This window comes from Dipodomys merriami, unplaced genomic scaffold, assembly GCF_024711535.1.
Source record: "Dipodomys merriami isolate MVZ:Mamm:240054 unplaced genomic scaffold, mDipMer1.0.p SCAF_188, whole genome shotgun sequence".
Taxonomy (NCBI): domain Eukaryota; kingdom Metazoa; phylum Chordata; class Mammalia; order Rodentia; family Heteromyidae; genus Dipodomys; species Dipodomys merriami.
The window spans coordinates 1019116-1037628 of record NW_027203248.1 but is presented as its reverse complement, the minus strand read 5'-3'; the positions used below and the strand labels follow the sequence as shown (position 1 = coordinate 1037628).

At 39.9% G+C, this 18513-nt stretch overlaps 1 protein-coding gene across 7 annotated transcripts in view; it reads right to left on the bottom strand.

Moving 5' to 3' along the window:
• Naa16 (N-alpha-acetyltransferase 16, NatA auxiliary subunit) overlaps nucleotides 1–16976 on the bottom strand; it is a 56022-nt gene extending 39046 nt beyond the window's left edge. For 4 of the 7 annotated variants that reach the window (XR_011372984.1, XR_011372985.1, XM_070026681.1 and 1 more), the window contains exons 1-6: nucleotides 16714–16976; nucleotides 11896–11980; nucleotides 8800–8904; nucleotides 6405–6562; nucleotides 4056–4190; nucleotides 3368–3521 (exon numbers count right to left, since the gene is read on the bottom strand). Coding sequence is in view for 5 of the 7 variants with exons in the window: in XM_070026681.1 (XP_069882782.1) it covers nucleotides 3368–3521; nucleotides 4056–4190; nucleotides 6405–6562; nucleotides 8800–8904; nucleotides 11896–11980; nucleotides 16714–16767 (691 nt within the window). In the remaining 2 variants the exon portion in view is untranslated. Of the gene's footprint in view, nucleotides 1–3367; nucleotides 3522–4055; nucleotides 4191–6404; nucleotides 6563–7558; nucleotides 7916–8799; nucleotides 8905–11895; nucleotides 11981–16713 lie in introns of those variants that run through there. The other 3 variants (XM_070026682.1, XM_070026683.1, XM_070026684.1) reach the window with 3 other exon arrangements.
• Between the last annotated feature and the right edge of the window lie 1537 nt (nucleotides 16977–18513).

Sequence of the window (18513 nt, the reverse complement as noted above, 5' to 3'; positions counted from 1 at the left end):
ATATATTCATTTTACTTTAACAATATGTTTCTAAGCCCAGAGATTTCACTAGGCAACATTAGTGAGCAGGTGTTTATGAAAAAGAGAACGTTGTTTCCCTCTGATACATGCTGCTTCAGTTTGTGCAACTACACACAGGCTCCTTCATAGCTTACTTCAGAAATGACCTTCATTTAAGCATTCTACCATACTAATATTCATTTATGGCTCTCTCTCATCTACTAAATATAGTATGTATGACACTAATTTTTGGTTGTTGTTTTTGTTGGTTGTGGGGCTTCAACTCTGAGCCTGGGCACTGTCCCTCAGCTCTTCAGCTCAAGACTAGCGCTCTACCACTTGAGTCACAGCGCCACTTACAACATTATAATTTTTTAGAAAAACATCCTTGCATTACTTTTATCTACTTTTTAAGTTAACTAAGGACTCCTCTACACAGCCAAATTAGTTTGGCAAGAAATTCTAATGAAATATGCCTATCTACTTCCAAAAAGATGTAAATGTATCTTTCCTGAGACAGGGTCTCATTGTTCAGTTAAGATTGGGCTTGATATCAAAATCATCCTGTCTTAGCCCCCTAGAGCTAGCATTCTAGGCAAATGCTCAAATATTAATTAATTCCCCACTAAATTCTACAGGTCACTAAAATTAGAGAAATTAACTTAGCAAAATTATAAAATCCAACATTACTTCATACTAAAAACTCACGCAAACCATGTCCATGGCAAGTCAGTAAGTCAGTCACTTTCATTTTGGTAAAGTGAAAGTGGGTGTCAAGAATGAGGAACTAAACCCTTAATATAGTGATAATCATATGTAATCCAAGATTTAAAAAAAACTCTTAATATTGAACATAGCCAACTGGGTACCGATGGCTGGTACCTATAACCCAACAACTCAGAAGGCTAGGATCTGAGGATCACAGTTCTAATCCAGTCTAGGCAGGAAAGTCCATGGGACACTTATCAATTAACCACCAAAAAAAAAAATCAAAAATGGAAGTGGAGCTGTGGCCCAAGTGGTACAGTGCTAGTCTTGAACAAAAAAGTTCAGGGATAGCACCCAGGCCCTGAGTTCAAGTCCCTAGACACACACACACACACACACACACACACACACACACACACACACACACACACACACACACACACACACACACACACACACACACACACACACACACACACACACACACACACACACACACACACACACACACACACACACACACACACACACACACACACCTCCCCCTTTCTCCCTCTCTCTACACACACACACACACACACACACACACACACACACACCCTCCCTCCCTCTCTTCCTCCCTCCCCCTTTCTCCCTCTCTCTCTGAACAAATCTCAGATTCCTGTCACCAACATTTTCCATTCTCTAAAGGATCTATTTCAACCATATAAAACCTTTTAAATAGCTAAGTGCTGGTGGCTCATGCCCGTAATCCTAACAACTCAGGATCGTGAGTGAGGATCGTGGTTCAAAGCCAGCCCAGGCAGGAAAGTCCATGAAACTCTTTATCTCCAATAAACCACCAAAAACCAGAAGTGGCACTGTGGCTCAAGTGGTAGAACACTAGCCTTGAGCTGAAGAGCTGAGGGACAGCGCCCAGGCCCAGAGTTCAAGCCCCACAACCAAACAAAAAAAAAAAACTTTTAAATGTCTCTAGTAATACTAACTCAACACATTAAAAGAGGCAGCTTATATTCTTTTTCTATTTTTATATATGTTGAAATTATTTTGGGAGGTAGAGAAGAAGAGTGATATAGGGGTTGGAATAGATTGGAATATATTGTAAACATGTGGACATAGTGACAATGAAATCTCCCCCACCATATAATAGTGTCAGCTCATAAAAGAAGTTAATAATTACAAAATACATAAATTAGAGGTTTAATTGGGCCTATAAAGTTCATTAAAAGTATAAAAAGTAATAATAGCAGAAGAGAGGATGGGTAAGCAAATATAGCCATTATATTCAATGTACATTATATAAAAACTAAACTATGTAACTTGAGAGTAGTGATAGGAGTAGAGCAATGGGGGAGAACAAAGGAAGGGGTGACACTGATCAAAAAGTACTGTACTCATAGAATTATGGAATTGTTATCACATTGTGCAACTACTTAATAATAATAAAATAGAAAATAAGATAAAAGAGAAGAAAATTAGGATACAAACATGTATAGAGGTATAGCTAGATAAGAACAAAGCCATCTCCAAGGCCAAGAGGGACCAAGGTGAAAATAACTGTGAGAACTCCTCCATTCAGATTTCTAGCCCTCCAGGATTGAAATCAAATTTTATCATGAAAATGTCAGCTATGTAAGCCAAGTAGTAATAGTAATAATGATAACCATATATAATACCATAACCTATCACAGCAATCTACATGCAGAACTAGCTATAAAATCAAGATTAATGGCCCAAATTTATCCCTACTAACAATAACAATATATGGATGAACATACCTCTGAAGCCATTTGCAGATTTTTTTAACTAGAATTGATCCTACCATATTACTTTTTTATTTTTATCTTATCAGTTGTGGGGCTTGAACTCAGGGTCTGGGTGTTGTCCCTAAGCTTTTTCACTCAAGGCTGGAACTCTACCACTTTGAACCACAGTGCCACTTCTGGTTTTTTGGTAGTTTATTGGAGGTAAGAGTCTTACAGACTTTCCTGCCCAGGCTGGCTTTGAATCGTGATCCTCAGATCTCAGCCTTCTAAGTAGCTAGGATTACAGGCATGAGCTGTGCCTGGCAATATTATTTACTTTTTGAAAATGAATTCCCTCCTTATGCTACAGGATATTAGCTTTCATCAATTGCAGGTAGTTGAAGAAGACACAAGAACATCTATTTAAATCTACAGTTCATTAAAAGGCTAAAAACAGTATTATCATCAATATTCATATTAAGCACAATAAACACCAAATTAGTGCTGTACATAAGTAAGAGTAATAGCAGCTCAAAGAGCTAATGTTCCACAGTCTCCTTCATCTCCAAAATATATATTACAATTTCATGCATTGATATGAGGATTAAATTAAAATGGCACTGACTACCAGTGGCTCACTCCTGAGGATCATAGTTCGAAGCCAACCCAGGCAGAAAAGTTCATGAGACTCTTATCTCCAATGAACTACTCAGAAAAAGCTGGAGTGACGCTGTGGCTCAAGAGGCTCAGGACAGTCCCCAGGTCCAAAGTTCAAGCCCAGGATCAACAAATAATAATAATAATAGTTAGAATATCAACTGATACTAGCAAGTGTCATTTATTAGAGAAGGACAGAACGTATAATTTTTATTCTTTTCCTTATGGGTACTATTAAATAAGAAAAAATCACTTACCCTTAATTTCTCCCACCGAAAGTTTATCACAAATTTGTTTCTCATATGTTTGTATGTGTTCTAAAGATTCTTGAAAGAGATCTGCCTCTCTCATCACTTGATTCTGATATAGTATCAATTCACTATATTCATAGTCTAGTTTGTTGACAGGAACCTGAAAGAAAACCAAATTAGATTATCTGTGTAATTATATAAAGTAGTTACAGATCTTAATTTTTTTGTCTCAGAAGACATTTGCAGACTTAAAAAAGCAACTCACAAGCAATTTCAAATATGAGTGATTACCACCAGCACAGCATATTAATACATTCATTACAATAAATAAAGGTATAGGACTTCTACCCATGGCTAAGTGAAAAGGTCAGGAAATCCTGTCCCCAAATATAAAAATGGTTGAACTTCTGAGTGATCAAGAGATTTTGAAATGACAAAGGGAAGAATGAGACACCGGTTTTCTGTGGATTTCTGACACAATGTGATCTAACTTCCACAGCATCTCCAACTCAGCAGCCAAACCCATACAGAATATGTTCTGTAAAGCTGCATGCCAGGAGCTCATGCTTGCAATTCTAGCTTACAAGCTGATCCACAGATTTTAAAGACTAATTCAGATTTGGAAAAGGGAAATTTAGAAGTTAACTCTTTTATTCTATGAAGATAAAAGAAAATATCAGAATGACGTTCTTACTTGCTGTGTTTGCCTAAATTCTTCCAATAGCTTTAGTGCCATGTCATAATCTTTCAGCAAATGATATGCAATGGCATATCCAATCCAGGAAGCACGTTGTGTTGGACGTAACTGAAGAAGCTGGTATCTTGTCTCCTTTAAAAAAAAATTACTTTATATTTTTAATTTTTTAACCTTCTTAAAAATGTCTATAGTTCATCAGCATTTTAGCATAGTAATTTATATTTAACACATTTCTAGTGAATTCAGCCAATAAACATCAATTTAAAAAAATTGATAGAAATACTTGTTTTTCATCTAAATTATTGAATATATTATTAATTATATATTAATGCAATTAATTGTAAGGTATTATTGGTACTAAAAGACTATCATTGAATACTTGTCTTTGAGGCCCATGAATTTGGGCTGTTTCATAAATTAACCTCATAATGAAATGTCTTCAGATAAAATTTAAACATTTTGCAAGAAAGACTGTGAGAGCTTTTTATATAACAGATTTTTTAACTGCTGCATGAAATTTCAATGTTTTTACATTGTCATAATTGGCCCCAAACAGAGTCAGGGGAAACATTCAAACATGGACTGGACTTTTGTAGGAGAAACATCTCCCATATCACTGTGAAGTGATTGTCTTATATATTAAGGACAAAATGCTAGAAATTTCATCATGGCTGCTTCAGGAGAATTAAGATATTTCTAGCAGAAAATTGGACCCCCATATAGATATATAGCTATGAATCCACCTCTACTAACTCATTTCTTTCTCCATGTTTTAAACAAGTGCTACTCATTAGAAAAATAGGGTCTCATGAAGAACTGCAAGAAAGTCTAGAAGATGTAGTCTTTAATTTCCATTATTCTGTTGTTAGATGATTGGAATAAGTGCCAAGTAAGTCCATCCATATTACACACCACAGAATTCTTCTTGGATCCATTGTGGAAACCATAACTGACAAAATTACTTTTCCTCTACCCTTATGTGCTTGGTTCCTTTTAGCATATGACATTAAGCTGTATCACTCTACCCTCTATGTTCATTGCTATTATCTGTCACCACAACTGCCTCATTAAATCATTAAAGTCTGGGTCAATTAAATCCTTCCATCATCCTAGCAAAATACAACAATGATGTCGACCACCCATCTAAAAATCTGCCTTGTTCCAAAACTTCCTCATCTTCTCCCTATCTCCTAGGTATCGAATCACACAACCATACCCAAGACCTTTATACCACCCAAAAATCACAAATTCAGATAAAAAAAACACACACCTTTGAAGAATGATACCATTATGAAGTTCAGCAGAGCCTTTGAACTCACTAAATGTAGGAAGAAGGCAGAAAGAAACAAAGAGAAAAAGGAAAGAAGGAAAAGAGAAAGAAAGGAAGGAAGGGAAGAAGGGGGAGAGGGAAGGAGGAACTCAAGGAGAATTGGTGGCTCATTTACATAAGAAATTGAGAGACTTCCATTCTGGACAGGTGATTCTCTAATATGACAGAGAATAAGCAGGCACATGGATGTCTAGCAGAGAACTGAAAATGCAAGTATGAAGCAGGAAGCCTGATTTATGGCAATCCTTGTAACATTTTATATTTCCTAGTCTATAGTAAAAATTATTTAATCTTTAGCTTTCAGTTATAAGAGATGAATGTCAAACCTAAATTTTATTTACCAACATTGTAAATGATAAACCCACAAAGAATCCAGAATAGTATTTTCATATAAAAGATAATCAAGTTGTTTTAAAAGTATAAACAGCTGGACACCAGTGGTTCATACCTGTAATCCTAGCTATTCAGGAGGCTGAGATATGAGGATGACAGTTAAAAGCAGCCCAGGCAGGAAAGTCCATGAGACCTCTAAATAACTACTCAAAAGAAACCAAAAGGGGAACTGTGGCTCAAGTGGTAGAGTGATAGCCTCAAGCAGTGCCATTATGAAGTATGTAAATAAACCACCAGTTCTCCTTAAGCACCCCTCCCCTTCCTTCCTTTTTTCCTTCTTTCCTTTTTCTCTTTGTTTCTTTCTGCCTTCTTCCTACATTTAGTGAGTTCAAAGGCTCTGCTGAACTTCATAATGGCACTATTCTTCAAGTTTAAACCCCAGGACCAGCACAAACACACACAAAAAAGTACTAAATGACTGGTTCTTATTTGATGCTCAAGTATAAAGTCCTATAATTATCATGGAAAGATATCAAGTGAATTTTTCTACAAATTCTGAGTCAAATCTACATGAATCTGGTATTTGACCACTTTGCTTTTTAAAAAATTCACATATTTTTAAAAAATGTAATCTCTTGTTTAAAAAGATAGTATGTACATTTAAGACTAAAGTACGTACGTACTCGGTAACCTTCAAGGTCTCTCATTTGAATCTGCAACAAAGACAGGTCTCTCAAGATTTGCAGATTATCTCTGTCTAACTTGAGAGCATTTCGGTAACACTTAATAGCTTCATCATATTTCTTCTCAGACCGTTGCAGGAGTCCATATACATGCCAACCTATTAAGTTAAGGAAAAAGAGACATTCACAGACACTAGAATATACTATAATTTCTCCAAAAGCACCTTAACAAAAATAGCATTTTATCTGAGATTTGTTTCAGAATAGTCTGTGGTAAACAGGAAGGGACTATGAAGGGTAAAGACAAAAATAAACAAGGTAGGGCTGGGAAGGTGGCTCAGTGGTAGAGCGCTTGCTTTGCATGCATGAGGCCCTGGATTCAATTCCTCAGCACCACGTAAGCAGAAAAACCTAGAAGTAGCACTGTGGCTCAAGTGGTAGAGCGCTGCAGGGACAGTGCCGAGGCCCAGAGTTCAGGCCCCATGACTGACTACAAAAAAACAACTAAAGAAGCTGTGATAATAGCTGTTAAATTGTTGAAACTGGAATAAGCACATGGAGGTTCACTATTCAGTTCTCTCCATTTTTGTACCATGTTTGAGATAGTTCATAGCATTTTTATGCAACCTCAGAAGTCTATGCAAAAATTCTTCATATTACTCTATATTTTTCCTCTCATTTTTTACCTCATCAACCTCAACATTCACTTATATAAAATCTTCTTGTAAAATTAAATCTACATTCAAACAATTCTTTAAAAAAAAATGTAATCACTAGCGATAAGAAAGACCAAAAAATTCAGTTTTATCATAAGGACTTAGCACATCTTGGAACTAGAACCAAAAAAATCTAAAAAAAAACCCCAAAAACTATCATACTTACATGCCCTCTCTCTTCACTCTGGGGTAAGTAAGCACTGGGATAAGAAAATAGTATTTAGTACTAAAAGAACCATGCACTAAATATGTGGTATCACTACTAACGCTGTTCATGTTTAATATTAGTCATTTAAGACTAGTCATTTGCTAATTAAATATTAAAAAAAGAAAACTCTACCAGAGCTCTATGTAAAAAGATTAGGCTTAAGCATATACATGGATAAAATGAATTAAAGGCAATTTCAATGATACATTAAAAATATTTTATTTACGTACCGGAACATCAGTCAGAAAAATAAATATAAAGACTGAGTAAAATAACAGCTATGTCCTTGTGTTAACGGAATCCAAACTTGGGAGCCAGAATCTTTTTTTTTTTTTTGGGGGGGGGTGGGAGCCAGTATCTTAATACTAAACAAAACTTGTTTTTTGTTTGGCAAAAGTAAACAATCAGACTTAGGGCCTTGGGCACTCAGGTAGGAGCTTAGTATTATGCTACCAAATCAGTTTTGAAACAAGCCAAAAATCCTACTACGCCTATAACCCTATCTACTCAGGAGGCCAGCCCAGGCAGATATACTCTTCTCTACAACTAACAGAAGTGAAAGTGTGGCTTAAGTGGCAGATAATCAGCCATCAGCTGAAAAAGAACTAGAGCTTGAGGCCCATAGTTCAATCCCAATACTGTCACACACACACACACACACACACACACACACACACACACACACACACACACACACACACACACACACACACACACACACACACACACACACACACACACACACACACACACACACACACACACACACACACACACACACTAGCTGGGCACCAGTGGTTCACGCCTACAATCCTAGCTACTCAGGAGGCAGAGATCTGAGCATCCTGGTTCAAAGCCAGTCCGGGCAGAAAAGTCCGTGACACTCTGATCTCCAATAAACCACTAGAAAACCAGAAATGGTGCTGTGGCTCAAGAGGTAGAGCGCTCACCTTGAGCTGAAGAGTGCAGGGACAGTGCCCAGGCCCAGAGTTCAAGCCTCATGACCAACAACAACAAAAAAAACTTAAAAAAAAAAAAAATCAAACCTGTTGTAAAATAAATTCTGTTTAAAATCTTTTTTCTAGAAATTTTCTTCAAAAATTTCTAAAACAAATTTTAAGGAATAATAAAGTTACTAAAAATTCTTTTTAAAAGTTAGTAAAAAATAAGTAACTAAAAATTATTATCTGCAATAAGACTAATATCATTTCACTTTTTTTTAGGAAAAAAATCTAGTCACTTGTAATTACCAGTTTTCTTTGTTCCAACCCTAAGGACAAAAAGTAAACATACATACACATACTTCATAGGGATTCTTCTTAAAAATACTCCAAGAAACAAAGGGAGGGAGCAAATGAAACTACTACACAATATTGATAATTATAAAATTATAAACAAATTTTCTAAGCTGTTTTTTAACTTACTTAAAACTGGCAAATGAAATTAAACCATAATTACTATAAAAGGATACAAACATGACTCTTGACATCACTCCGAAGACCTTTACGAACAAATTCATATGCTTCTTCTTTTTTTCCTAAACAGTTCAATATTAATCCTTTCATAGCCAAAGTCTCTGGAAAATAATGTTAACCTCTATTTACACAAGAAAGATTTACTCCCTAGTACTTCACTAATATTTGAGACCTGAAGTATCACCAGTGTTCTAATGTTTATATTATTTATCTTTTTAATTTCAGAGCCTCTTTCCACCCAAGCTCAGTGCTGCACACCTGTAATCTCCGCACTCAGGATGCTGAAGCAAGAGGTTACGGTCAGAAGTCAGCCTGTGATGCACAGCAAGTATGAGAGTAACCTAGGTTTGGAGGTTGTGTGGGTTGTGGAGCTTGAACTCAGGGCTTGGACACTGTCCCTGAGCTCTTTTGCTCAAGGCGAGTATTCTACCACTTCAAGTGAAGCCCACTTCTGGTTTTCTGGTGGTCAATTGGAGATAGGAGTCTCACAGACTTTCCTAGCTTTGAACCACAATCCTCAGATCATAGTCTCTTGAGTAACTAGGATTACAGGCGTGAGCCACCAGTGCCTAGGTTTTATAGTTAGATCCTGTCTCAAAAAATAACCACAAATCCTCTCCCCATACAAAAGGAAAACTACATCTGTCTCTAAAAATTCCTAGGCTATCCAGGTACCAATAGCTCAAGAGTATACTTGTAGCCACTCAGAAAGTTGAGATGCAGAAGATTATGGTTGGACACTAACCCAAGCATTAGCTGAGTGACTCTAGCTCTAAAATAACGAACAGAAAATGGATTGGGGATGTGGTTTAAGTGGTATAGAACTAGCAGAACAAGTACTAAACAAACATAGTACTGAATTCAAACTCAAGTACTGACCAAAAAAATAAATAAATAACCTCCTTGGGCTACAATAGAGTTGCTAAAATGCTTTTGCTAAAAGGCAGAAAGTATTCTAAAAGAATACCATAAAGTAGGTAAATATCTTACTAGAGAAAAATTAACAGTAAGAGTATCTGAGAATTGTTGAATGAAATCCAGTAGAGCAGTTCTAGTTTTCCAGAGATCAGTTCTAGTCAATCATCAATTAATTTATACCTTACAAAACCAATGAATCTACCTTAATGAAGACATAGCTTTAAAACAACTTTATTCAAAAGGCTGAAATACTTAAAAAAATAATTATTCACACTGGAACATATTTCATTTGGCAGCAAATTTATTTCAACCAATTCTACTTAAGCTAATTAACATCTGTTTGCATTTCAAGAGTACCACACTGAACTATGGGAATGACAAGAAAATGTTAAAAAGCTAATGAACAATGAAGATGTTTTAGAATGAATTAGCTAAATAATCTACAAAAGGGGAATCAGGTAGGAACAACAGTCAAATACTGATCTCTATAGCCTAGTAAAAATGGTGATCCAGGCAGCCCCGGCCCTGATTATCAATATCTTTCATCTCTTTTAAATTTTGAGCTTTTTGATAGCCTCCAATCAGGTAAAATCTCCATAGCTATAAAAAACAAACCTTAAATGTCTAAAATTCCATTAAATGAAGGTTCCTTTTTATTTTCTTTTTTTTTTTTTTTTTTGGTCGGCCGTGGGGCTTGAACACTGGGCCTGGGCGCTGTCCTTCAGCTCTTCTGCTCAAGGCGAGCGCTCTACCACTTGAGCTACAGCGCCACTTCCCCTTTTTATTTTCTTAAATCAATCTTTCCAATGTGTTTAGAAAAGGGAGCAGGGTCAGACTACTCCCAAAAAATGGTCTCAAGTTACCCAGTCTGATACTCAGAGACCCCAAAGAAGCGTTTCTAAACTGTACGAGGATAATTTGTATTTTAGTCTGATACTTTTTAACAAACTTAGCTATCAATAAAGGGGGTGAAAAAAACAACTATAGACATAATTAACAAGTGTTAGGTAATAATATACATAATCTACTGATAGATCAATGATACTCTATTCATATAAAAAGGTAAGTAGATATATAGAAAGGGTAGTTATATTCTTTACCAAATGATAAAACAAATGTTGCTATATCTTCACACAATTTCTTTTTTTTTAATTAATGACTGTATTCTTTCACCCCTTCAGTATTCCCTCACGCTATTTCGGTATTGCAACTATTGTTCTAATTTTATACATAGGAAACTAAGGTTATAAACTTAAAAGTCTACTCAAAGTAATAGAGAAAATCAAGTCTATAAAAACAGGTTGATACATAAGCAAAAAGAAAAAAGCCGGAAGTGGCACTGTGGCTCAAGTGGTAGAGCGCTAGCCTTGAGCTGAAGAGCTGAGGGACAGCGCCCAGGCCCAGAGTTCAGGCCCCAAGACCAGACTCAAAAAAAAAAAGGTTGATAGGCTGGGAATGTGGCTTAGTGGTAGAGTGCTTTCCTAGAATCCATGAGGCCCTGGTTCAATTCCTCAGTACCACATAAACAAAACCAAAAAACAAAAGAAAAAAAAAAAAACAGGTTGAATGTATCTAATCCAAATATCAAAAATCTAAAAGGCTCCAAGATCCAAAACTTTCTGAGCACAAAAAGGCTCAATGGGGCTGGGAAGGTGGCTCAGTGTTATAGTGCTCGCCTAGCAGGCATGAAGCCCTGGGTTCAATTCCTCAGCACCACAGACACAGAGAAAAGCCACTGGAAGTGGTCCTGTGACTCAAGTGGTAGAGTGCTAGCCTTGAGCAAAAGAAGCTCAGGGACAGTGCCCAACCCCTGAGTTCAAGCCCCAGGACTGGCCAAAAAAAAATAAAAGGCTCAATGAGTGTTTGAAAGTTTTCAATGTTCAACTGGAAAAACTATGAAATCTAAAACAGTTTCCAAACATTCTGGTAAGGGCTTTTCCATCTATGTATTACCTCATCCAATTTTCCCCTAAATGGTCAACTTTCTCATGTAAGGACATAATGAAGTCTGGGAAAGACTCATATGAAGCATAAATCAAAATGTTGACTATTCATACACTCCATAGAGAGCTGCAAGGGTTTGGAATCCAAGGCATATTTTCTCACTATTAAATTCCTGTTAGACTTGGAATTAGATTTCCCCAAAGTAAACTCTGAAACAGATGCGGTAATACCTCCATGTTCAGCAAATTTTGAGTTCAAAAGAATCATCTTGCAAAACTTGAGGCCATTTTTGTACTGCTTCTGCTCATAACATTTCTGTAAAGAAATATAAAAAATAGTTCTTTAATAAAAGCAACTTTTTATTCAATCAAAAATTCTACATTCAAAATCTAAAGTTGGAGCAGAGTGCTAGTGGCTCGCACCTGTAATTCAAGCTACTCAGGAGATTGAGATCTGAGGATCATGGTTCAAAGCCAGACCAGGCAGGAATGTCTGTGAGACTCTTACCTCTAATTAATCACCAGAAAACCAGAAGTGGCACTGTGGCTCAAATGGTAGAACACTGGCCTTGAGCTGAAACACTGATGGACAGTGCCCAGACCCATAGTTCAAGCCCCATAACCGACAATAAAAGAAAATCTAAACGTGGGTCTAAAAGAGTGGATATTGCACTTAATAGTTTTATCAGGTTAGGAAGGTGGCTCACTGGTAGAGTGCTTGGCTAGCATACATGAAGCTCTGGGTTCAATTCCTCAATACCACATAAACAGAGTGGCACTGTGGCTCAAGCAATAGAGTACAAGCCTTGAGCAAAAGCAGCTCAGGACAGTGCCCAGGCCCTCAGTTCAAGTCCCCAAACTAGCAATTAAAAAAAAATGAAAAAAAAGAGCTTTATCAATTTATACCACTTTAACATGAAGTGTTCTTTGTTTTACTGCTAACAAAACTATTCTAGAATCTGAACATTTTCACTGTAATTTAAGACCAAGAAAAATATTTAATAAACAAAAAATTTCATTGTAAACCAATACTGACAAAGAAATGACCCAAAGTAAAAGCATACATAGTAGCAGAAAACATTAGAAACTCTTTAAAAAAGCCTTTTGCTGCTGAAATAATGAAACCAAGTGCACTGCACAGATGTACTGATATTTATTGAATAGCTACTAACATGTCTGTACAAAATCTGTTATCTCTTTTTAAATTTCTCTTTACAGTAATAAATAAAAACAAAGTCAAGTTTCAGTGGTTCATGCCTATAATCCTAGCTACTCAGGAAGTTAAAATCTGAGGATCAATATTTGAAGCCAACCCAGGCAGAAAAGTCCTCAAGATTATCTCCAATTAGCCAGAAAAAGACCAGACTGGAGGTGTGGCTTCAGTGGAAGAGTATAAGCTGTGTACAAAAAAAGTCAAGTTTGAGGACCTGCATTCAAGTCTTAGTAGTAGAGCTGGATTTGAACCACAATCCTCAGATCTTAGCCTCCTGAATAGCTAGGATTAACAGGTGCCACTGGTGCCTGGCAGAAAAGTCCTTGAGATTCTTATCTCCAATTAACCAACAACATCAAAAAAAAAAAAAAAACAGAAGAGGCTATGGCTCCACTTTTTTGCTCCTGAGCAAATGAGCAAAAAAAAAAGCTCAGGAATAGCACCCACACCCTGAGTTCATACTCCAGGATCAGCAAAAAAAAAAAAAAGAAAACACAATGTAGTATTTTGATACGTGTTTGTGTGTGTGTTTGTGTATAACAGAATGTTTAAATTAAACATATTTAACTTTTCCAACACTATTTCCTTATGTAAAAAATTCCAAATCCCTTCTAGCTTTTTGAAATGTACGTTTATATTATATTTATCTATTGGTAACTAAGTATTTACTGAAGAGTTTTCCCCTATTCCCTGCCCCGCCACTCTCACTCACCTTTCTTTGGTAATTGCCATTATTTATTTATTTTTTGTCAGTCATGGGGCCTGAACTCTGGGCCTGGGCGCTGTTCCTCAGCTCAAGGTTAGTGCTCTACCACTTGAGCCACAGTGCCACTTACAGCTTTTTCTGCTTATGTGGTGCTGAGGAATCGAACCCAGCACCTCATGCATGCAAGGCAAGCATTGTACCACTGAGTCACCTTCCTAGCCCTGCTTCTTATTTTTATGCCAATACTGGAGCTTGAACTTGGGGACTCTTCTCATTTGGCTTTTTTCACAAGGCTGGTGCACTACCATTTGAGCCATACCTCCATTTCTGTTTTTTTGCTGGTTAATTGGAGACTCACAGATTGTTCTGCTCTGCCAAGTTTTGAACTAGGATCCTCAAATCTCAGCCTACTTAGTAGTTAGATTTAAAGGGATAGCCACTAGTTCCCAGCTTCATTTCTTTTTTTATGGTAGATTATTATTCCACTAAGAATATACACCATATTTTCTTTATGCATTTGAGGCAGATCAGAGGGCCCTATCTTCCCCTAGTGAACTGGGCAGAAATACTGTTAAATCTTGCTAAATACTATAGGTACTATTATTAAATGTCATTAGAATTGTTATGTGTTGAGCTTTCATTGGATTTTTATTGTAAAATACCCTTTTAGTACTTTTTGTGAATGATTAAAACTGTGGAGTGTAGGCCATTGACAGGCACTAAAGTCGTAAGCCTGACAGCTTTGACAAGGGATCTGTTAGAGAAGCAGCCCTCCTTTACTAGGAACCAGCTGGACACTTTACACACTACTGATATTCTAGCAGTTGCAGAGGACTGCAACTACAGACAAGTCATGCTTCAGTCATGACCACCCCAGAGAGACTTCACTTGTCTTGGAGATCATCTAAGCAAGAACAGTCTTAAAGAAAGAAAAAAAAAAAGCCTTGGTGAACTTTTAAAACAATCTTGCTTCTCCTGCAGCTACTATCATTTAAGCTAGAGGGAGGAGCACTTCCTCCAGTGGCCCAATAGAAGGCCTACGATGCAAACTTACCCTTCATCTGCATGAAAGTCTTTGCTGTGATTGGTATCAACAGTCGTTTATTTATATGCAGGATGTGCTGTAATTGGCACACACTAGCCACACACCCTCCTCTAAGCTATTTGGTTCACTTTCAAATCAATGTTGAGATTTCTTCCTCTTCACCCCATGGGCCCAATAAAAGGCTTCACTCCTATGGTCTCTACTTTGCCTATTTTTAATCTTTATCTTACCTTTCTTTTTAGTAGTGCAAACTGACCTGGTAATATAAAGACAGCAGGGCTGTGAAGGTGGCTCAGTGGTAGAGCACTTACCTTGCATGCCTGAGGCCCTGGGTTCGATTCCTCAGCACCACATAAGCAAAAAGAAAAAAGCCGGAAGTGGCGCTGTGGCTCAAGTGGTAGAGCACTAGCCTTGAGCTGAAGAGCTGAGGACAGTGCCCAGGCCCAGAGTTCAGGCCCCACAACCGGACCAAAAAAAAAATTAAAAAATAAAATAAAACACCCTAGACAGCTAGGTAGTATCTTTAAACTTTTGTGTAATCTGAGAATAAATCATGCAACTGTTTTTTTTTTCTTTCTTTTTTTGGGGGGAGGGGCCGGTCGTGGGGCTTGAACTCTGGGCCTGGGCGCTGTCCCTCAGCTCTTCAGCTCAAGGCTAGTGCTCTACCACTTGAGCTACAGCACCACTTCGAACCCAGGGCCTCAAGCATACAAGGCAAGTGCTCTACCACTGAGCCACCTTCCCAGCCCCTCATGCAACTGTTTTATGCTGCAGATGCACAGGTTGAACTAGCAAACAGAAATGTTTTTTTTGTTTGTTTGTTTGTTTTGGGGGGGTCCGGTTGTGGGGCCTGAACTCTGGGCCTGAGCGCTGTCCCTCAGCTCTTCAGCTCAAGGCTAGCTAGCGCTCTACCACTTGAGCCACAGCTCCACTTCCGGCTTTTTTCTTTTTGCTTATGTGGTGCTGAGGAATCGAACCCAGGGCCTTGAGCATGCAAGGCAAGCGCTCTACCACTGAGCCACCTTCCCAGCCCAACAGAAATGTTTTTATCTAATTATTTACAGATGATCTCCCATGCATGTTTCAGACACTCTAAGCAAAAAACAAAACAAAACACCCTAGCTGGACACAGGTAGCTTATGCCTATAATCCTAGCTACTCAAGAACCTGAGATCTGAGGATTGCGGTTCAAGGCCAGCCTGGCCTCTTTTCTCTAATTAGCCACAAGTGGAGACCATGAGTTCAAGCCCCAGGACACACACACACACACACACACACACACACACACACACACACACACACACACACACACACACACACACACACACACACACACACACACACACACACACACACACACACACACACACACACAGGCAAGCATGCAAGCAAGCATGCATACATGCATGCACACATGCATGCACGAACGCACGCACACAAGCACTGCCTTTTCTAGTAAGTTTAAAATCTTTGGTGCCCGTATACACTGAAAAAAGCAATGACACGTCGCCCCTCCCCCTGGAAGAGATGCAAACCCAGGGACGCTGGTATACAACCCAGATTAATCTCCTTGTCGGTTTCCATGTGGTCAGCGTTACCCCGGCATTATTTGGGTTGTGCCAGGAAACAAAGTAAACGGTCTCAAGCGCAGCCCCGTTAAAAAGCCGACTGCGTGAAGCCCGAAACCGCAGTTCTCAGCGCTTCCCAAACGGGGAGCGCCCCACGCTGCAAAGCCCCCTCCCGAAGGAAGGGGCGCCACGCGGGCTTCCCAGGACGAACTCATCCCCCGCGGCGGGTACGCCTCGCTCCGGCTGGGCCAGGGCCTGGGGGCTGCGCCGGGGCCGCGGCCAACGTCCGAGGGCAGAGACTGGCTAGCAGAGGCGAACCTCGGAACACCGGGACGCCCCGCAGGGCTCACGAGAGCCTCCCCGGCGGCCACGACTGCACCAGGGCACTTCTGGAAGTTTCTGGAAAGCGCGCGGCCGCGGGTGGAGAGGGGAGCTCGGCGGAGCCGCCACACGGGCCTCGGGCTGTCAGGTACACGCGGGGCGGGGCGGAGGCCCCGCGGGGCCCGCGGCCACTCACCAGGACCCGTTTGAAGAGGTTGCTCTCCTTGGGCGGCAGCGGCACGCCGGGCATCGCGGCCGCGGGGGGCCGGGGGTCCCGCGCTCGGGCTCCGGCGGTGGGCGCCGAGACGGGCCGCGGGGGACGGCTTACTTCATCGGCCGAGACCTCGCCAGCCAGGCAGCGAGGACAGGGCTGGCGAGGGAACGAGATCACAGCAGGGACGGCACACGCCGTCGTTTCTGAGGGACCTTTTCGACGAGCGATCGCCGCGACTCCCCGGAGTCCCGCGCGCGGCGCAAGATGGCAGGCAGCAAGCCCCGCCTCTCCCGGGTCTGCACCCGGCGCGTGCGCGGGAGCCCGCCAGTGGTTGGTGGGGAAGGGAGAAATGGGGCGGGACCAGGTTGTGTTGCGCTTAATAAGCCTAGATGATGACAAGTGATTTACGAGGCAGGGTTTGCTTTGTTTTTGTTTTTTAACTCTTTATTGTTGTTACAAAGGTGATGTTCGTAGGGGCTACAGTTACATGTCAGGTGTAGAGTACATTTCTTTTTTGACAGGGTCACCCCTTCCTTCACACTCTCCCAGTTTCTTCCCTCCCATCCCCACCAAGGTGGTTTTTGTTTGCACGTCTCCTCCTCCTGCCACAAAATAGATTCTGCATGTAGGACTAACTTGCCTTCTTTCCGTTTCCCCGCTGGGTTTAGATTCTAAAAACTTCTGTTTTCATTGCAGACCAAGGAAGTGTTCACAACCTACTTGAGGGTAGGGGCAGGGCTTCAAGTGAGCTATCTGATGTAAAAACTCATTTGAAAAGTCAGGAAAAGAACCTAACATTTTCAGCAAGAATTATGGTAGTTTCTTGGAACTGTTGGTCTTCCAAGTCTATCTCCACTTTCTCCTGAGATGGTCTCCCTTCATTCAAGTCATAATAACGGCAGAAACAGGATGCAAGCCAAAGATGATACGCATCTGGGGCACATCCTAGAGTAATATAATAGGCAGCATAGCAGCTGGGGTTGATTGTTTACCCACAGAGGCCGAGGAGGTTGAGATCTGAGAATTACAGTTCAAAGCCAGCTCCAAGCCACTCCATGAGACTCCTTTTTTAATATAATATTTTTATTTGCATACACAAATACCTTTTTGTTGGTGGTGGTCATGGGGCCTGAATTCTGGGCCTGGGCACTGTCCTTCAGCTCTTCAGCTCAAGGCTAGCGCTCTACCACTTGAGCCACAGTGTCATTTCCAGCTTTTTCTGCTTACGAGGTGCATGCGAGGCAAGCACACTACCACTGAGCCACCTTCCCAGTTCCATGAGATTCTTATCCCCCATTAGCCACCAAAAATATCAAAGTAGAGCTTTGATGCCAGCCTTGAGCCCAAAAGCTAAGGAACAGCCTTGGGCAAAAATAGCTCAGGGGCAGTGCTCAGGCCCTGAATTCAAGTCCCAGGACTGGCACCAAAAAAAAGATTCAAAATGTTATGAAAGTTTCCTATGTACTGCATCAGTCCTTACTCACTGCAAAAATCATTTCTACTCTCAGGGCAGCTGCAAAATGTTTACTTTCATTCAGCATGACTCCTCCCCTTTTCAATTAGGCAGCCAAGGTGGGTTCTTCATCTGCACTTTGTAGTCTCCCACCACTGCCGACTTCAACCAGGCCTACTAGCACAATCCCAAATTAGCATTTAATGTTTTCTTCATCTCTCTTCCATGAACTATTGTGCACATCTTGATTACAAACAGTAAGGTGGGAAAAAGGGACAGAGGTGTTTGAAAAGCAAAATAAAAAAGCCAATCGTGTGCTTTGTGAGAGT